General features: G+C 40.5%; 2 protein-coding genes across 3 annotated transcripts in view; one reads left to right on the top strand and one right to left on the bottom strand.

Annotated features, from left to right (window-relative positions):
- Positions 1 to 6,202, bottom strand: part of si:ch211-127i16.2 (probable flavin-containing monoamine oxidase A) — a 46,670-nt gene extending 40,468 nt beyond the window's left edge. The window contains exons 1-4 of one of the 2 annotated variants that reach the window (XM_052525725.1): positions 5,882 to 6,202; positions 5,530 to 5,617; positions 3,156 to 3,336; positions 290 to 404 (exon numbers count right to left, since the gene is read on the bottom strand). In XM_052525725.1, coding sequence (XP_052381685.1) covers positions 290 to 404; positions 3,156 to 3,336; positions 5,530 to 5,617; positions 5,882 to 5,999 — 502 coding nt within the window. In that variant the 5' untranslated portion in view covers positions 6,000 to 6,202. The remainder of the gene's footprint in view (positions 1 to 289; positions 405 to 3,155; positions 3,337 to 5,529; positions 5,618 to 5,881) is intronic. The other variant, XM_052525724.1, reaches the window with a different exon arrangement.
- Positions 6,203 to 7,377: 1,175 nt separating this feature from the next.
- vsig8a (V-set and immunoglobulin domain containing 8a) lies at positions 7,378 to 15,507 on the top strand. The gene is made up of 8 exons (XM_035776115.2): positions 7,378 to 7,726; positions 8,634 to 8,692; positions 9,295 to 9,464; positions 9,701 to 9,905; positions 10,826 to 10,978; positions 11,118 to 11,240; positions 11,361 to 11,505; positions 14,926 to 15,507. The coding sequence occupies exons 1-8, from the start codon at positions 7,557 to 7,559 to the stop codon at positions 15,122 to 15,124; spliced, it is 1,224 nt and encodes a 407-aa protein (XP_035632008.1). The 5' UTR covers positions 7,378 to 7,556; the 3' UTR covers positions 15,125 to 15,507.
- The last annotated feature ends 534 nt before the right edge of the window (positions 15,508 to 16,041 follow it).

Here is a 16,041-nt window from a genome sequence, read left to right as displayed (position 1 = left end):
AGCACTTGAGAGCATACTCTAGGCACGGTAGGGGAAAATCAAATCCATTCATTTTCTAGCAGGGCAAACGTATAGTGGAACACCCAGCTCTGAATCTGTAATAAACTCAATTTTAAACACTTCGACCTGATTTTTCGGTTGGTTCTTGCGGTATCTTGACCCAAATGTTGGACCGTATCCCAGATCTGCTGTTGTCTATACCCACACTATTAAAAAACAATAACAATTTAAAAAATCGACAACACATTCTTAGTGAGTAGGATGAAGTGTGAGAGGTGGTGCTGCTCACCTTCTGTCCAGGCATGTTTCTCTATGTAGGAATGTAGGGTCATACTGTCCAACTCCTGGGCATTGGGGGTCTTCATGGGGTCCTCCACTGACACTGTGGAACTCAACCTGTCAATCTGACACACAGCACATACATGTATGCACACACATTAATGATAATGCACACACATGAATGATAATGCACACACATCAATGATAATTCACACACATTAATGATCTAAAGCGCTGAGACAGGTAAAAGCTTGATGTAACAGACAGAGACAGCTAAAATGTATGTATAAAGGAATATAACAGTATTCTCTATTCATATTTTCTGCTCTGGCTTTGGAACTATTCTTTGAAGCCGCTTTTAAAAAATGATTCCTGATGTTCAGTGGATGCGTTAATGTAACGGTGTTGCTTCCATCCCTCTTGCCTCAACCTGGGCTCGAACCAGAGATGCAGATCGACTGTCACAAAGCAATGTTACCGTCACTCTACAAAAGTCACAGCTATTGTTGAGCGAGGGAAACAACTTCTTCAAGGTCTCAGAGCGGGTCACGTCGACAACTAGCTCGCGACGCTAACCAGCAAGCCATTTCGCATTGGCTACATTAACATTGTGTTTCTGTGCCATGATTATGACGCAAGACCACACTCACATTAACACAGCATGATTCATTTAAAATATAATTAACACATCCCATTTAGGGCACCACATCAATTCATCACATAATTAACAAAACTACTAGGACGATGTTGATTAAGTTCATCTGAAAATACAATACAAACAATTAATTACTTTTCTAGACAAACAAATTCATGTTTGTCTAGTATTCATTTGTTTAAGTGAGTCATCAGCACAGGCTGAGTATTTTAATGAGCTGTTTCTCAGTTTGATTTACTGTTAGATAGACCAGAGGTTTTCAAACCTCTTTGGAACCCCCATTTTGCATGAATTTTAACTATTCCACAGCTAGCACACCTGATTCAACTTGTAAACTAATTTTCAAGCCCTTGAATAGCTGAATCTGGCAACATGCAACAATTTCAACAATTGTACTGAGTTACAGTTCATATAAAGAAATCAGTCAATTGAAATCAATTAATTTGGCCCTAATCTATGGATTTCACATGACTGGGCAGGGACACAGGCATGGGGAGTCAGGTCCAGCCAAACAGAATGAGTTTTTCCTCCCAAACCGCATTATTACAGACAGAAATACTCCTCAGTTTCATCAGCTGTCCGGGTGGCTGGTCTCAGACGATATTGCAGGTGAAGAAGCCGGATGTGGAGGTCCTAGGCTGGCATGGTTACACGTGATCTGCGGTTGTGAAGCTGGTTAGACGTACTGTCAAATTCTCTAAAACGACGTTGGATGTGGCTTATGGTAGAGAAATTAACGTTACATTCTCTGGCAACAGCTGTGGTGGATATTCCTGCAGGCAGCATGCCAATTGCAAGCTCCCTCAAAACTTGAGACATTTGTGGCATTGTGTGACAAAATTGCACATTTTAGAGTGACCTTTTATTGTCCCCAGCACAAGGTGCACCTGTGTAATGATCACGCTGTTTAATCAGCTTCTTGATATGCCACACCTGTCAGGTGGATGGATTATCTTGGCAAAGAAGAAATGCTCACTAACAGGGATGTAACCCAATTTGTGCACAGCATTTGAGAGAAATAAGCTGTGTATGGAACATTTCAGGGATCTTTCATTTCAGCTCATGAAACATGGGAACGATACTTTGTGTTTATATTTTTTTGTTCAGTATGATTCAGGGCTACAACACAATTGTGAAACGTCTGGAGGTCTCAGAGGAGAGGTTTGAAAATCACTGAGTTAGAATACCTTTCCCCCTTCTGATGACCAGGTGGCGAATCGCATCTCTGCATGTCTGGCAGACATATCAGTGTGGATGACGGATCACCACCTCAAGCTGAACCTCGGCAAGACGGAGCTGCTCTTCCTCCCGGGGAAGGACTGCCCGTTCCATGATCTCGCCATCACGGTTGACAACTCCATTGTGTCCTCCTCCCAGAGCGCTAAGAACCTTGGCGTGATCCTGGACAACACCCTGTCGTTCTCAACTAACATCAAGGCGGTGGCCCGTTCCTGTAGGTTCATGCTCTACAACATCCGCAGAGTACGACCCTGCCTCACACAGGAAGCAGCGCAGGTCCTAATCCAGGCACTTGTCATCTCCCGTCTGGATTACTGCAACTCGCTGTTGGCTGGGCTCCCTGCCTGTGCCATTAAACCCCTACAACTCATCCAGAACGCCGCAGCCCGTCTGGTGTTCAACCTTCCCAAGTTCTCTCACGTCACCCCGCTCCTCCGCTCTCTCCACTGGCTTCCAGTTGAAGCTTGCATCCGCTACAAGACCATGGTGCTTGCCTACGGAGCTGTGAGGGGAACGGCACCTCAGTACCTCCAGGCTCTGATCAGGCCCTACACCCAAACAAGGGCACTGCGTTCATCCACCTCTGGCCTGCTCGCCTCCCTACCACTGAGGAAGTACAGTTCCCGCTCAGCCCAGTCAAAACTGTTCGCTGCTCTGGCTCCCCAATGGTGGAACACACTCCCTCACGACGCCAGGACAGCGGAGTCAATCACCACCTTCCAGAGACACCTGAAACCCCACCTCTTTAAGGAATACCTAGGATAGGATAAAGTAATCCTTCTCACCCCCCTTAAAAGATTTAGATGCACTATTGTAAAGTGGCTGTTCCACTGGATGTCATAAGGTGAATGCACCAATTTGTAAGTCGCTCTGGATAAGAGCGTCTGCTAAATGACTTAAATGTAATGTAATGAATACCTTGTGGCTTGGTTGTGACCTGCAACATTGGAGAGAATAATGGCCAGGCGAGTTAGAACCCTACCTTCCAGACGAGCTGTGACAGGTCCAGTAGCACCAGTGTAGAGAGGGCAGGGATACTGGTGCTGCTGGTGCGAACCTTGGCATGAGGACCACCAATGTGGTGTACTTTCTTGCCTGTGGTGTATTGTGTGTAGACCTCCAGGCCAAACTCCTGAATGAGGTCCATGACGTATGTCTGAGTGCTGAGGTAAGAGGGACAACAACAGTTAGATTAGCAAAGTGATCATCTTTTGACTTTGATCTTAACAGCAAGGTCAACCGAGACTAAATATAAAATCAACCCACTGGGCAAAGAAGTTAATTCAACGTCTATTCCACGTTGGTTCAATGTAATTTGACGTGAATGTTTTTGGGATTCAACCAGTGTGTGCCCAGTGAGAACATACATTGTCCATTATTTCATCAAAAATGTTTCAGTTAATTTATTAATTTATTGATTTGAATGCGCTGAAAATAAATCTATGATGAGGCTGATTATTTATCAAAGCTGAGGCTGTGTGATTCTGGTATCCGCCCTCCCTCTTTTATCACAGTCCGCTGAAGTCTCTAAACTCCTGAGAGAGTGACACATTTAAACGTATGTGGTGCATGTCAAATGATCACTTTCTTTTCCCTTAATAAATAATAGTCTGTTCCATGTTCTGACTGCATCCCTCTACTACCGTAGGTCTAAGAGGTTTCCCATGATCGCACACAGACCTGTCCTCCTTGCACCATCTGACAGACGACACAATGGCAACCGTCTTAGCTGCCTGGGTGCAGCAGTGGCCTCTACCAGTCTTCGCTCCAGGTCGATAGTAATCTATATAATCGTTCTAAGCCTGTGTCTAAGTGCGTCCCAGTAAGTCGATTTGTAATGATTTCTGTCCTGGATGAAGCCCACTATTATTCTCCTGTAGTAATCATGTCCCCTTTTTGGGATGTATTGATAGCAGCTTTTGTGATTTCCTCAAAGCTCTCCTACTTTTCAGTACTCTCGGAACACAGATATGTCCTGTTCTGTTCTGCTCATTCCCTCCAATAGCTTGGGAATGTGACTGTGTGAGAGGGAATTTCATGGGCCTTTTTCATAGGCTTATACAGTATAATGGAATATCAATGACTGAAATGTACTGTACTAGTCGGCACTTCCACTTGTCATCCTTATGAATGTAAACTATGTATGAACTTTGTACCTTTCCAAAGGTAAGCAAAAATCAGTCAGTCCATGTTCAATGTACTGCAAAGAGGCACATTAATTCCCTTCATAATGCCACTGCTCTGCTTGGCTGGATGACAAATTACCATTGATAAATTGTTCTTCATTACTTCACCATTCATCATTTAGACAATATTGTTGAGATGAAGCTACATGATGACAGGTTTGGTTTCTTTTTAAATGTAATCCGTTAGTTACTAGTTACCTGTCCAAAATTGTAATCATTAATGTAATTTGGGGATTACCCAAACTCAAAGGGAACTAACTTTTTCAATGATGAATTGAACGTCAATGAGAAAACAGAAAGGTCTCATTAATGTATTTTTTCCCCCAAACATCCTTTCTGAATTATAAATTAATCCAAGAAATAATCCTCTTGTTTTTCAAAAGTATTTGTTTACAGTTGTAGTTTTTTTGTAGACCCAATCAGATTACATGTAAGCCTAATTGATTATTCACCCTACATTGATTATGAAGTTAGGCTAAACCCAATTGTAACACCTACAATGTATGAAATGATTTTGCATTTACCCCTACCGCACTGAGTGACATGGCACCATTCCAAGTAAACTCAGTGGTAGAGGTAACATAGTAAATATAAATTCAGGATATGCCTATGAATATGTTATGTTTTGTATGGTATGTATAATTTATGGATGTCCATCATTGATTTCGTATGATATGAAGTGCAATTCGTGACATATCATACGAATTGTAATTGGTAGAATATGTTATGAATTGAAATGTGTACAATATGTAAAACATTTGCTAAACATATGATATGTTACGAATTCCAATTTGTTAGGTGACTAACATTATCTAGGCTAGGGGTTATGGTTAGGGGTTAGGTTAAAGGGTTGCGGTTAGGGTTATGGAAGGAAGGGTTAGCTAACATTATAAATAGTTGCAAAGTAGCTAAAAACTAGTAAGTAGTTGCTAATTATCTAAAGTTGTCCGTGATGAGATTTGAACATACAACATTTGGGGAGCTAGATGTTTGTGTTATATGCCTCCCCATCCACCCAGACAAACCACTTTAGTTTCGTTTTTGACTTAAGTAACCTTCTGTCTTATGTAACCATACCAAACATAACATGCCATACTAATTTGAACGTCCCGGACTTACGTTTACTATGTTACATCCAGTCTATGAGACCAGGCTGTTCCAAGAACCTACCTGCCAACCCACTGCCCTCCCATGTCCCAGCGATCAATGCCGCGAGCAGCAGGTAATTCCTGGGTAACAGTTCGTCCTCCTACCCGGTCTGGAAAAACACATACACCTTCAATTGCATTAAATGTTCATATTTATAATACTGTTGCTTTATAATTCTGTTACGAATTGTTAAAATATTTCATATTCTTGGACTGTGATTTCTGCTCCTCAAAATTAGCCCGTAAACAAATGACAGGCCACAACTTAAATTCTATGACAGCAAATGCGACGCGTCGAAGCCGCTGTCACAGGCTAGATGCGGAGAACGTTGATTGTTTCGCTGCATAATGAATGCCAAACAGTTTTGACAAACCTTTTCCTTCCAGAATTAATATTCTGAGTTTGCCATTTCTCTTCCGCAGAGTCTGAGCAGCACTCAGTCCTGACAGCCCAGCGCCGACAATAACAACATCCCACGTTTCTTCAGTCATGACTGCAAAACTCTGAAAACTTGGACTATTCTAATTTAACTGTTGGCTAAATGTTTCGTACTGAAGACTGTAACTGCTTTATCAAACTTTTACATCAGATAAGTCGTTTACATAATCGAGCCATAAACAGTCATGTGGATGACTTCGGGACTGGAAGGAAAAAAACCAACAGCATATAGCCTAGTTGGCACTCCATGACACTCCATGATTTAGCAAAACTGGGTAGAAGGTCATGAAGGCCCAATGACTGGGTAGAAGGTCATGAAGGCCCAATGCATAGGATAAAGATTAGATCCATATGTGTAGGCTATAGTTTATTGTGTAGTTATTGCCTGTTGCACAGATTTTATTTATTCTCAATATTATTTTCATTTTAACACTGAATCCAACAGTCACAGTCTAGTCCTTGACCTGCGGTATATCACAACAATTATAGATACATCATGGCTCTTCTTTTAGTAACACATTACTTCAACCCTCCATAAGGCCTACATAAAGCTGTCATAAGGATGACATAACACATGTCATGATATTAATGATTTAACACAAACGTTTCCAAGGCAGCAATCTGACTACCAGTCTCACATACGGTAACATAATCATTGGATTAGTAGTGTGAGAAAACAACATTCTCTGGTCTGATGAAACCAAGATTGAACTCTGGCATGAATGCCGAGCATCACGTCTGGAGGAAACCTGGCACCATCCCTATGGTGAAGCATGGTGGTGACAGCGTCATGCTGTGGGGATGTTTTTCAGCGGCAGGGACTGGGAGTCTGGTCAGGATTGAGGGAAAGATGAACGGAGCAAAGTAGAGAGAGATCCTTGATGAAAACCTGCTCCATGTTTCATCTGTCTTCATCTGGGATGGGATACTGCATGTCCAGGAAATTAAAGCCACAAATAATGCTAATGTCATGCAGTTGGCCATGTTACAGGAATATTTATGGACAAACAAGGAAAACCTTATGGTAAATTGTAGTACCTGCTGAGGGGGCTGGCATAATTTAAGAGTTGACTGGGGATTATTTTAGAGGCAATTCATATTAAATGGTCTTATTTGTTTTTGAGGAAATAGGCAATTCACAGTCACACATGAGGATCTGTGGACTGCATCTCTAAATAATGTTCTGTTTTGGTTATTTCATATTTTAATAGAAAATGTAGAATTCCTGTCCCAATTACTATAGTTAATTTATCAATTTTAGCCAATTTGGTTGTTTAATCTATTTCATTGATTCACTCCCCACCACACCTTTTGTATCCTGGACTAACCAGTAACCAGATGAATAACCTGTTTGTTGTCACCTGAGACATGGCTGTTTGGACCACATTACCATGGTCTCCTAGCTCTTTGTTTGAAACCAGAGCTCATCCACAGATGGTAGGCGATAAAGTGAACAAAATATTTGACAAAGAGTGACTATCCACAAAATCTAAACATTTTCAAATGTGTGTAACTCCCATAGCGCTGGTGACACTTTATGGCAGTCCACACTAATTCTGGTTTAAGGTTTGTTTGGAAAAAGAAAAAACAGGTTTTGATAGAACTGTCCAATGAGATTAGCCTATGCTAATGAGACGGAGGAGGAAGACAGGCATGACCTGCTGTGTAAGAGGGATAGAGAAGAAGAAAAGAGCAGAAGAGACAGAGAAAGAGAACCTGCTGACATGCTTTGTCGATTGAGTGGAATGGTTCTACATTTGGATGAGCGACGTTCATTCAGGTGAATTGTGTTCATTGTCACGTTGATTTCCCCTTTGTGCTATTGTGAGCTTTTTAGTTTTTTGAGCTACCTTGTATTGTTTTCAACCCTTGTTATAAAATCATATCACATTTTATTTGTGACATGCTTTGTAAACAACAGGTGTACATTAACAGTGTGCGAAAACAGCAGTGCGAAAACACTGTTGTAGTATATGTGGCTTCGAATAATACAGTTGAAAAATAAATACATTTTTGTGGAACTACTGTTTGGGTGCTTTAGGGAACATCTAGTTTTAAAACGTTTTGATAAACCTGTCTAAAACAATAGGCATTTCACACAATACCCTATCCAAGAAGAAATAGTTTATCCAATAAGAAATAGTCTATCCAAGAAGAAATAGTTTATCCAAGAAGAAATAGTTTAAGCATTTTGCTTTATTTTGTTAATATCAGTACATTACCTTTTTGATTCTAAAAATACTTTGAAGTACATGTAGGTTGAACAGAATTTAGATGTAGCAGATGCAGCTGTATAACTGATGCTTTCAGCGTGACGCAGCTCACAAATATATACCTCTTTGTTCAGTGTACCTGCTCTTTTTTTATACGTTGTCTATTTCAACACTCTGCTTCAAGTCTGTTACACAGTTCAAGTCAGGACAGTTAGGCAGCAGACAACATAAAGGATACAGTCTACACAACACTTTGTCTATTATTTTCTCTTCCATCCAGGTTCATTTTGAAATGAAGGTTTGTTTTCACAAATTGTCCCTCCACAAACCGAGATGCTCAGAACACCATGTCATGTGCTCATCTAGTTTTCAAGCAGGGCACCACAGAGAGCAAATGTATTTTCAAAGCATTGCTGTATGTGCTTGTCTGTTCAATGTTGCCATGGTTCAAAATGTCTATCCATGCATTCCTAGCTCTCGCCCATGGTCTTCCATGATCGGGATATGTGCAATCACAGTTTTTCTCAATGCAGGTGAGGAAGAACACCATACACACAAACACACATGCACACACACACATGCACAGTAATCTGTAAAGTGAGGAAGCAATTAATTTCTATGACTAACTTATTCCTGAACTCGACACTGGAAACTGGATTGTTACATACTGAATAGAACAGTCTATTTATTCAAGGATGGCAATCACTGGTCATCCCTTGGGTAATGGTCTCCAGGTGTGTTGCCATGGTGGATACTGCCTGTTCGTTCACAAGAAGGCTGGTGTCTCTCTCTTGAGGATGTACTAGTGTCCTGTAAATGTTGAGTTTGATTGAATCTCTCAGTTACTTCATTTCAAAATGCTCATCTAACAAACTAACACGAGAACACACAATAACAAACATCTCAAGTTGTTATTATAGAAGTCAAGGATATAGCATAAATGTTTGTTTTTTCACCATTTAAAAAACTATAGTCAGGGAGATGTAAATTATAAAGAAGAAGCTGAATACTAAATATCTCTCCTCAGTGTTATAAGCAGTAGGCCTACAGTAGTAATTAGTATTAGAAGGTCAAATTCAATAGACTTGAGAAGTTATCGCTAGGGTTCACAGTAACAGTATTTGAATGGCCCTAGCTGGCAGCATGGGGATGCAGCTGACCTCTACTGGTCCTCAGACCGTCCAGAGGGCCCAGGGGGAGAGAATGACCCTGGTGTGTACATACACACCTGACCCCTCGGACACTGGAGAGCTGGATATTGAGTGGTCAGTGGTCAGCCCAGATACCACCCAGAAGGACCAACTGGTAAGTGGCACTGAAGTTACCAAGTTATTCTAGGTGAGATCTCAGATTGTTATATAAAGTTATCTCCACAACCTTTCAAGCAATCACAAAACATGCTGTTAGATAAAGTAGCTAGTTCAAGGATGGAATCAAGTCCATTACTTCCATCTGCTCACCTCTTGTTGCTAAGATATATCAAACATCTGTTGATTTTTTCCCCCGTTCTTCTGATTTTTCAAATGTTTGGACTTCTTCAGCTGTTGTCCTATGCAGGTGGGAATAAGTACATCCATGGTAACCCTGGTCTAACTAAGGGGCTGGACTTTGCTGCTGGCGACCCTTCCCTGGGTGATGCGTCCCTCTCCATCGCTTTCCTGTCACCAGCCCATTCTGCCACCTACCAGTGTAAAGTCAAGAAGTCACCGGGAGTGGACATGCAGAAAGTGTCCCTGGTCGTGATGGGTGAGACAGACGTCACATTTCAACTTTGGGCTAACATGTCAACATGCTGCATTATTTAAGCCTGGCTGTTGGACTCACACCTGTAGTGTGGCTTGGTTTTAGTTAGTTGTGACAACTTGAATATCTTCAGGTAAATAAGTTCATGAAAATGTGGTTCGTTTTCTCCTCAAGAGAATGTCACCAATCTTTATTTTCATTGTCATGTTTTTTTTTGACCTCGTGAACCTCCAACTGTACTTCTGAACAACCTCCAAGGTACAGCAAGACCTTCAAATTGAGTATTTCTAAAGTGCTTTCACGAATACAAGTGGCACACTGGCAATGTTATGGACTATTGAGTAGAACAAGTTCAGTTGGAGCTAAAACTTCCTCCCAGTTACTGCAGCTTTAAGTCAGTTCTATTTTGCTGTGCTTCGCCATTCTCGTTCTCAACCGAAGTTTTCCTATCCTTTTTTCTTTATCCTTTTTTTATTTTACCTTTTTTATTTTACCTTTTGTCTTTTACCGTTTGTCTGCACTTTTTTTTCACTCTGCTGCTCTTTAATGCTTTCTGTCTATCTCCCTCCCTGCGTATAATAGAGCAGTATTGTGTGTGGTGGGAAAATAAGCTTTGGTGAAAAGAAAATACAGTACTACACCCTGAATAGAGGCACTAACAAAAAAAGTGGCCTTGTTATCCAACAATGGAAACAAAGCTTACCTCAGAAAGTGTCAGAGACCTGTCATTCTCTACCCTGACAAGCAAAGGTGTCCTTGGCTTTATTTAATAAATACATTGTAGTTACCCTAAATGTAATATTCCAGATGGGTCTCTTTTCTAATGTTAAGGTAGAAATAAGCACTGTCCTCTTTAATGTATTCAGTTGTTTTAAACTGTGACAGAGCGGATATTTGTGTAATTATTATTCCTTTGTCGTCAGTGCGTCCTTCGGTGCCTAAATGCTGGATGGAGGGTGGGGAGACAGTGGGGGAGACTGTCTCCCTGCAGTGCAAGTCATCCGAGGGGTCCTCTCCCCTCAACTACGCATGGAAGAGAGAAAGAGGAGGTCCCATCCCACCCTCAGCCACACAGAGTAAGTCTGACCTTTACTGGTTTCATGGTGAATTACAGCATCAAAGCACATTTTAACAGAAACTGTATCTAAGCTGACTGGATATGCAATGAAAAATAAACGTGTTCATTGCTGCTCTTCATACTTTGTGATCCATGAGACCGTGTGACTGGGGAGTTGTTGATCAGAAATCACTCTGAGAGCTCTGTGGGGATTTACATGTGTGAGGTGACCAATGCTGTGGGAGACGAGAGGTGCAGAGTCAAACTGACAGCTAACAAACGTAGGTACACACTCAGTCACTCATTCAGTCAATCCCTCACTCAGTCATTCACTCACGTTTAAAGCACAGAAAAAGTTCAAAAGTTCCTTCACCTAGTGCTTATTCCCTCCATCTCCCTAGCCCCTAACAGAGCAGGAGTGATAGTGGGTACTGTGGTGGGTTGTCTACTGCTCATCATCATTCTGGCGATACTCATATGGCTCCTCATCTACAAGTGTGATGCAAGGTTCACACGCTATGAGAAGGAAGTGTCTAACGATATCAGGTACTGGAGAATGTACTGTATTCACACTAAGACCGTAGGTCAGGGATGGGCAACTTTGATGGGGGTGTGGGCCACAAAAATTCTGAACTCATGAGAGGCCGCAGTGGCTCGCAGGTCTGCGTACCCACATCCATACCCTCACATGCAGTCAGAACTGGCCTCACTGCAATTGTACAGATGTTGCCATGGGCAGAGAGAATATTTAGCAATTTTATAAATAATTTCATGCAATTCTATTCATTAGTGTGAAACTTTCTGTAATTCTACACATTTTGCTATAGGGTGGGGAGAAATGTTTGCAGTGCAAGAAAAAGTATATGAACCCTTTGGAATCATCTTGATTTCTGCATAAATTGGTCATAAAATTAGATCTGATCTTCATCTAAGTCACAACAACAGACAAATACAGTCTGCTTAAACTAATAACACACAAATTATTATATTTTTCTTGTCTATATTGAATACATCATTTAAACAAAAAGTATGTGAACCCCTAGACTTCTCCAAAAGCTAATTGGAGTCAAGAGTCAATTAACATGGAGTACAATCATTGAGATGAGATTGGAGATGTTGGTTAGAGCAGCCCTGCCCTATAAAGAACACTCACACAATTTAAGTTTGCTATTCACGAGAACCATTGTCTGATGTGAACCATGTCTCGAACAAATAAGATTTCAGAAGACTCAAGATTAAGAATTGTTGACTTGCATAAAGCTGGAAAGGGTTACAAAATTATCTCTTAAATGATGTTCATCAGTTCACGGTAAGACAAATTGTCTATAAATGGAGGAAGTTCAGCACTGTTGCTACTCTCCCAAGGAGTGGCCGTCCTGCAAAGATGACTGCAAGAGCACAGCACAGAATGCTCAATGAGGTTAAGAAGAATCCTAGAGTGTGTCAGGACGTGGCCCTATTTGGGTATAGCTAGTGGCTTCCCCCTCTCTCCCTCCTACACCCAGATTCTGTTATCTCAGGTCGTAAATTCCTGGAGGAGACTCTCTCCTCCTGGCCATGCAAAAAGAGACACATAGAGAGAGCAAAGGAACTTCTTCTGCATCCACGAACTTGAGAACTGAACAAAATCCATATTTTGGAGAATGTGTAAACAGTCGGTGGAGAAGCCAGCTACGACCCGATCTGTTTTGTTTCATGTTTGTGACCTCATGAAAGACCATACAGCCACATTACCATAACTCTGTTTTATACAGCAGCCTCCATTATGAGGTTTGCGTCTAATTATTGTATAAAATAATGAGTAAAGATGAAACTATTTGTGAAATTATGTAATGTGAGTTTTAGCCTTTTATGTGAGATAATTGTATTCCCTTTAAAGTTGAACTAAGTCATTGGCCCGCCCTAATGAGCACAGACATGATCTGGCTCATGGGACAGCGCTTTTCTACTGTTACGAATAAAACCCCAACCTGAAGAAATCCTCTCGGTCAGCTGAGGGGGCAACGGTTTGAGTATAGACCACAAAAACCTCAGTCTAAGCTAAGGTTGTAATGGTTGTTGAATTCCATACCACATGGAGCATTGGCTACACGGGTGGAAATGGTTAAATTCTGAGACTATTAATCCCGAAAGAATAAGAGCAAATCTTAGGTACTAATTACTAGTCTGCAGATAGAAATTATGTCAACCTGAGATGCGAAGACCGATAACCGCCGAAACATCTATTCTATAAAACATTTCTGAATGGTACTCGGAAGTATCCATTCCAACCCCGAAAGACTTCAGGGAAGCAGAGAGAGACACTTATTCCCGAATGAGTGAGCGTTCATGTGCAAAGGATGAGCATTTCAATTAATATAATTATCAACTGTGTAGTGACTCCCTTTTGTCTTTCCCGCCCTCCTCAGTCCACACCCACTTCCCTTTGTCCACCAAGCTGTCATATCGGTTTACCATACTAGGGAACCTCCCCTATAATTTCCTTATAACCATATCTACTATTTGTGTGTTCATGCATTTCTGTGATTGTTTAGTTAGTTAGTTAGTTAGTTAGTTAGTTAGTTAGTTAGTTAGTTAGTTAGTAAATACATGATTAAGTAAATTGGTATATGGATGATTCATTGTAAAGGCTGGGTTCATGCAGATAACCAACTATTTACGACGTTTGGAATGAGACTAACGTGAGGTAAAGAATAATTCATTAATTAGAAGACTAGTTGATCAGATGTTAAAATATCTGAAGAGTTATATTAGGAAAATTATAACTTTGTAATCTGAAGATTTTCTTTGGTGCCCCGACTTCCTAGTTAATTACATTGACATGATTAGTTTAATCACGTAATAATAATTACAGAGAATTGATTTGATTAAAATAACAGTCTTCACTTTAATGATGCCAAAGACATGACAAGTGTCAGCTAAAGATGATCAGAAATCTCTGGAACATGCTAACATCTGTTGACGAATCTACAATAAGTAAAACACTAAACAAGAATGGTGTTGATGGGATGACACCACGGAAGAAGCCACTGCTGTCCAACAAAAAATATCACTGCAAGTCTGAAGTTCATAAAAGAGCATCTGGATGTTCCACAGAGCTACTGGCAAAATATTCTGTGGACAGATTAACTAAGGTTGAGTTGTTTGGAAGGAACTCAACAGAATTTGGGTGATGCAACAGGACAATGACCCAAAACACCGAAGTAAATCAACAACAGAATGGCTTCAACAGAAGAAAATACGCCTTCCTGACCTCAACCTGATTGAGATGCTGGGACATGAACTCAAGAGAGCGGTTCAAACCAGACACCCAAAGAATATTGCTGAACTGAAACAGTTTTGTAAAGAGGAATGGTCCAAAATTCCTCCTTTGGCAATTATTGCTGCCAAAGGAGGGTCAACCAGTTATTAAATCCAAGGGTTCACATACTTTTCCCACCTGGGAATGTGAATGTTTACACGGTGTATTCAATAAAGACATGAAAACATATACTTTATTTGTGTGTTATTAGTTTATTAAGCATACTGTGTTTGTCTATTGTTGTGACTTAGATGAAAATTATGTCAAATTGTATGACCAATTCATGCAGAAGTCCAGGTCATTCCAAAGGGTTTACATACCTTTTTTTGCCACTATAGCTGGCTAGAGTAACTAACCAATCCAAAAATGTTGTGCTGACATGGGATAACTGCGTGACTGTCAGTGACTGACATAACAAGAGAAAAACTGCTGATACACAATCACATTTTTATATTGCACCTTGTGTATTCTACTATTGTAAGTCTTAACAGTACGTTAAGACCTCAACTGGGTTCCTAAAATGATATATATATATATATATATGTATATTTATATTTAATGCAGGCCCCATGCCAGTTGCCTATCCCTGCTATAAATAGTTATGTGGCCATACTACTGTTTCCACTTGCCCTCTTACCCCCCTGCCCCTGTTCTTCTTCCCCCAGGGAGGACGTCCCAGCCCCAGAGAGCCGGCCACACAGCCGAGGCAGCAGCCGGGGCGCAAGCCTCCACCCTGGGGTAGCCTACAGCCAGGTGGGAATGCAACATACGGGGCACTCAGATCGAGGACACACACACATCCCATCCAGCAGCACTGGATACACACCTGTCAAATATGACAGCAGATACGGCTTTGCTGTGTGATCGGAGAGAAAGATGATAACAATCGTGTTTTGCAGGGTGAAATTAGGTACATTACCTATTGTGACTTTGAAAGGCATTTCATCAGTGTGTTTTTTAATCATATAAAATACCATGATAATTAATTTGAAATGAATACTGTTGATATATGTTGCTTTGGCATTGGAATAAGATAACAAGCAAATACTACAAAGGAAGCAGAACACACAGAGTTCTTTATTCTCCAAATAATTTTTCTAAGTCATAATATCAAAGCCACAGTCTACTATTTCCAGTGATTAATTTTCATGTAATAAAATATACCATTTGATTTAGCAGAATATTATAATACCTCAATGAGATTGGATAACATTACCTTATCATAAATAAAAAACAAGTACCTATTACTCAATTTGCTCCTTTTTTATTTTTATTTTTATATTTCACTAGTTTTGTGCACTAGTTTTACAATATATTTTAAAGGTTTAAATGTTGTCATTGTTGTAATTCTTTACTATATGTATGTTTCATTTAAATACATGTCTCCTAAAAGTCCATTCTGTAATCAGTTACCGAAGCTTCTAAGTGATTCTCACTGTATTACAAGGGAGTGTAAATCCCAACTTTATTAGTCATCCAAGGTCATCATTACATAGGCTATATGAAAGAGTGTACAGAGATGTATTACCACCTGAAGGCGTGGGGCAGACTAGTTTTACGTAGCCAACCCAGATTGGTGTTGCAGTGAAGATAAATTCGTACAATTCATTATTTTACGCAATATCTTATCACAGCACTGGCAAACCATGGTTGATCAACTCCCTGACCAAAATGGCTGATCTTTAGACCATCATAATCGGTTAATGTCCATTCTAGTATTCTATTGTTATCTTACACATTTTGCCAAATTTTGGCAAAGATGACTAAACTAAATGACTATC

Source organism: Oncorhynchus keta, chromosome 9 (genome assembly GCF_023373465.1).
Source record: "Oncorhynchus keta strain PuntledgeMale-10-30-2019 chromosome 9, Oket_V2, whole genome shotgun sequence".
In the NCBI taxonomy this organism is placed as follows: Eukaryota; Metazoa; Chordata; class Actinopteri; order Salmoniformes; family Salmonidae; genus Oncorhynchus; species Oncorhynchus keta.
Note: the sequence above shows the minus strand (reverse complement) of the source record. Positions and strands in the feature narration are given on the sequence as shown.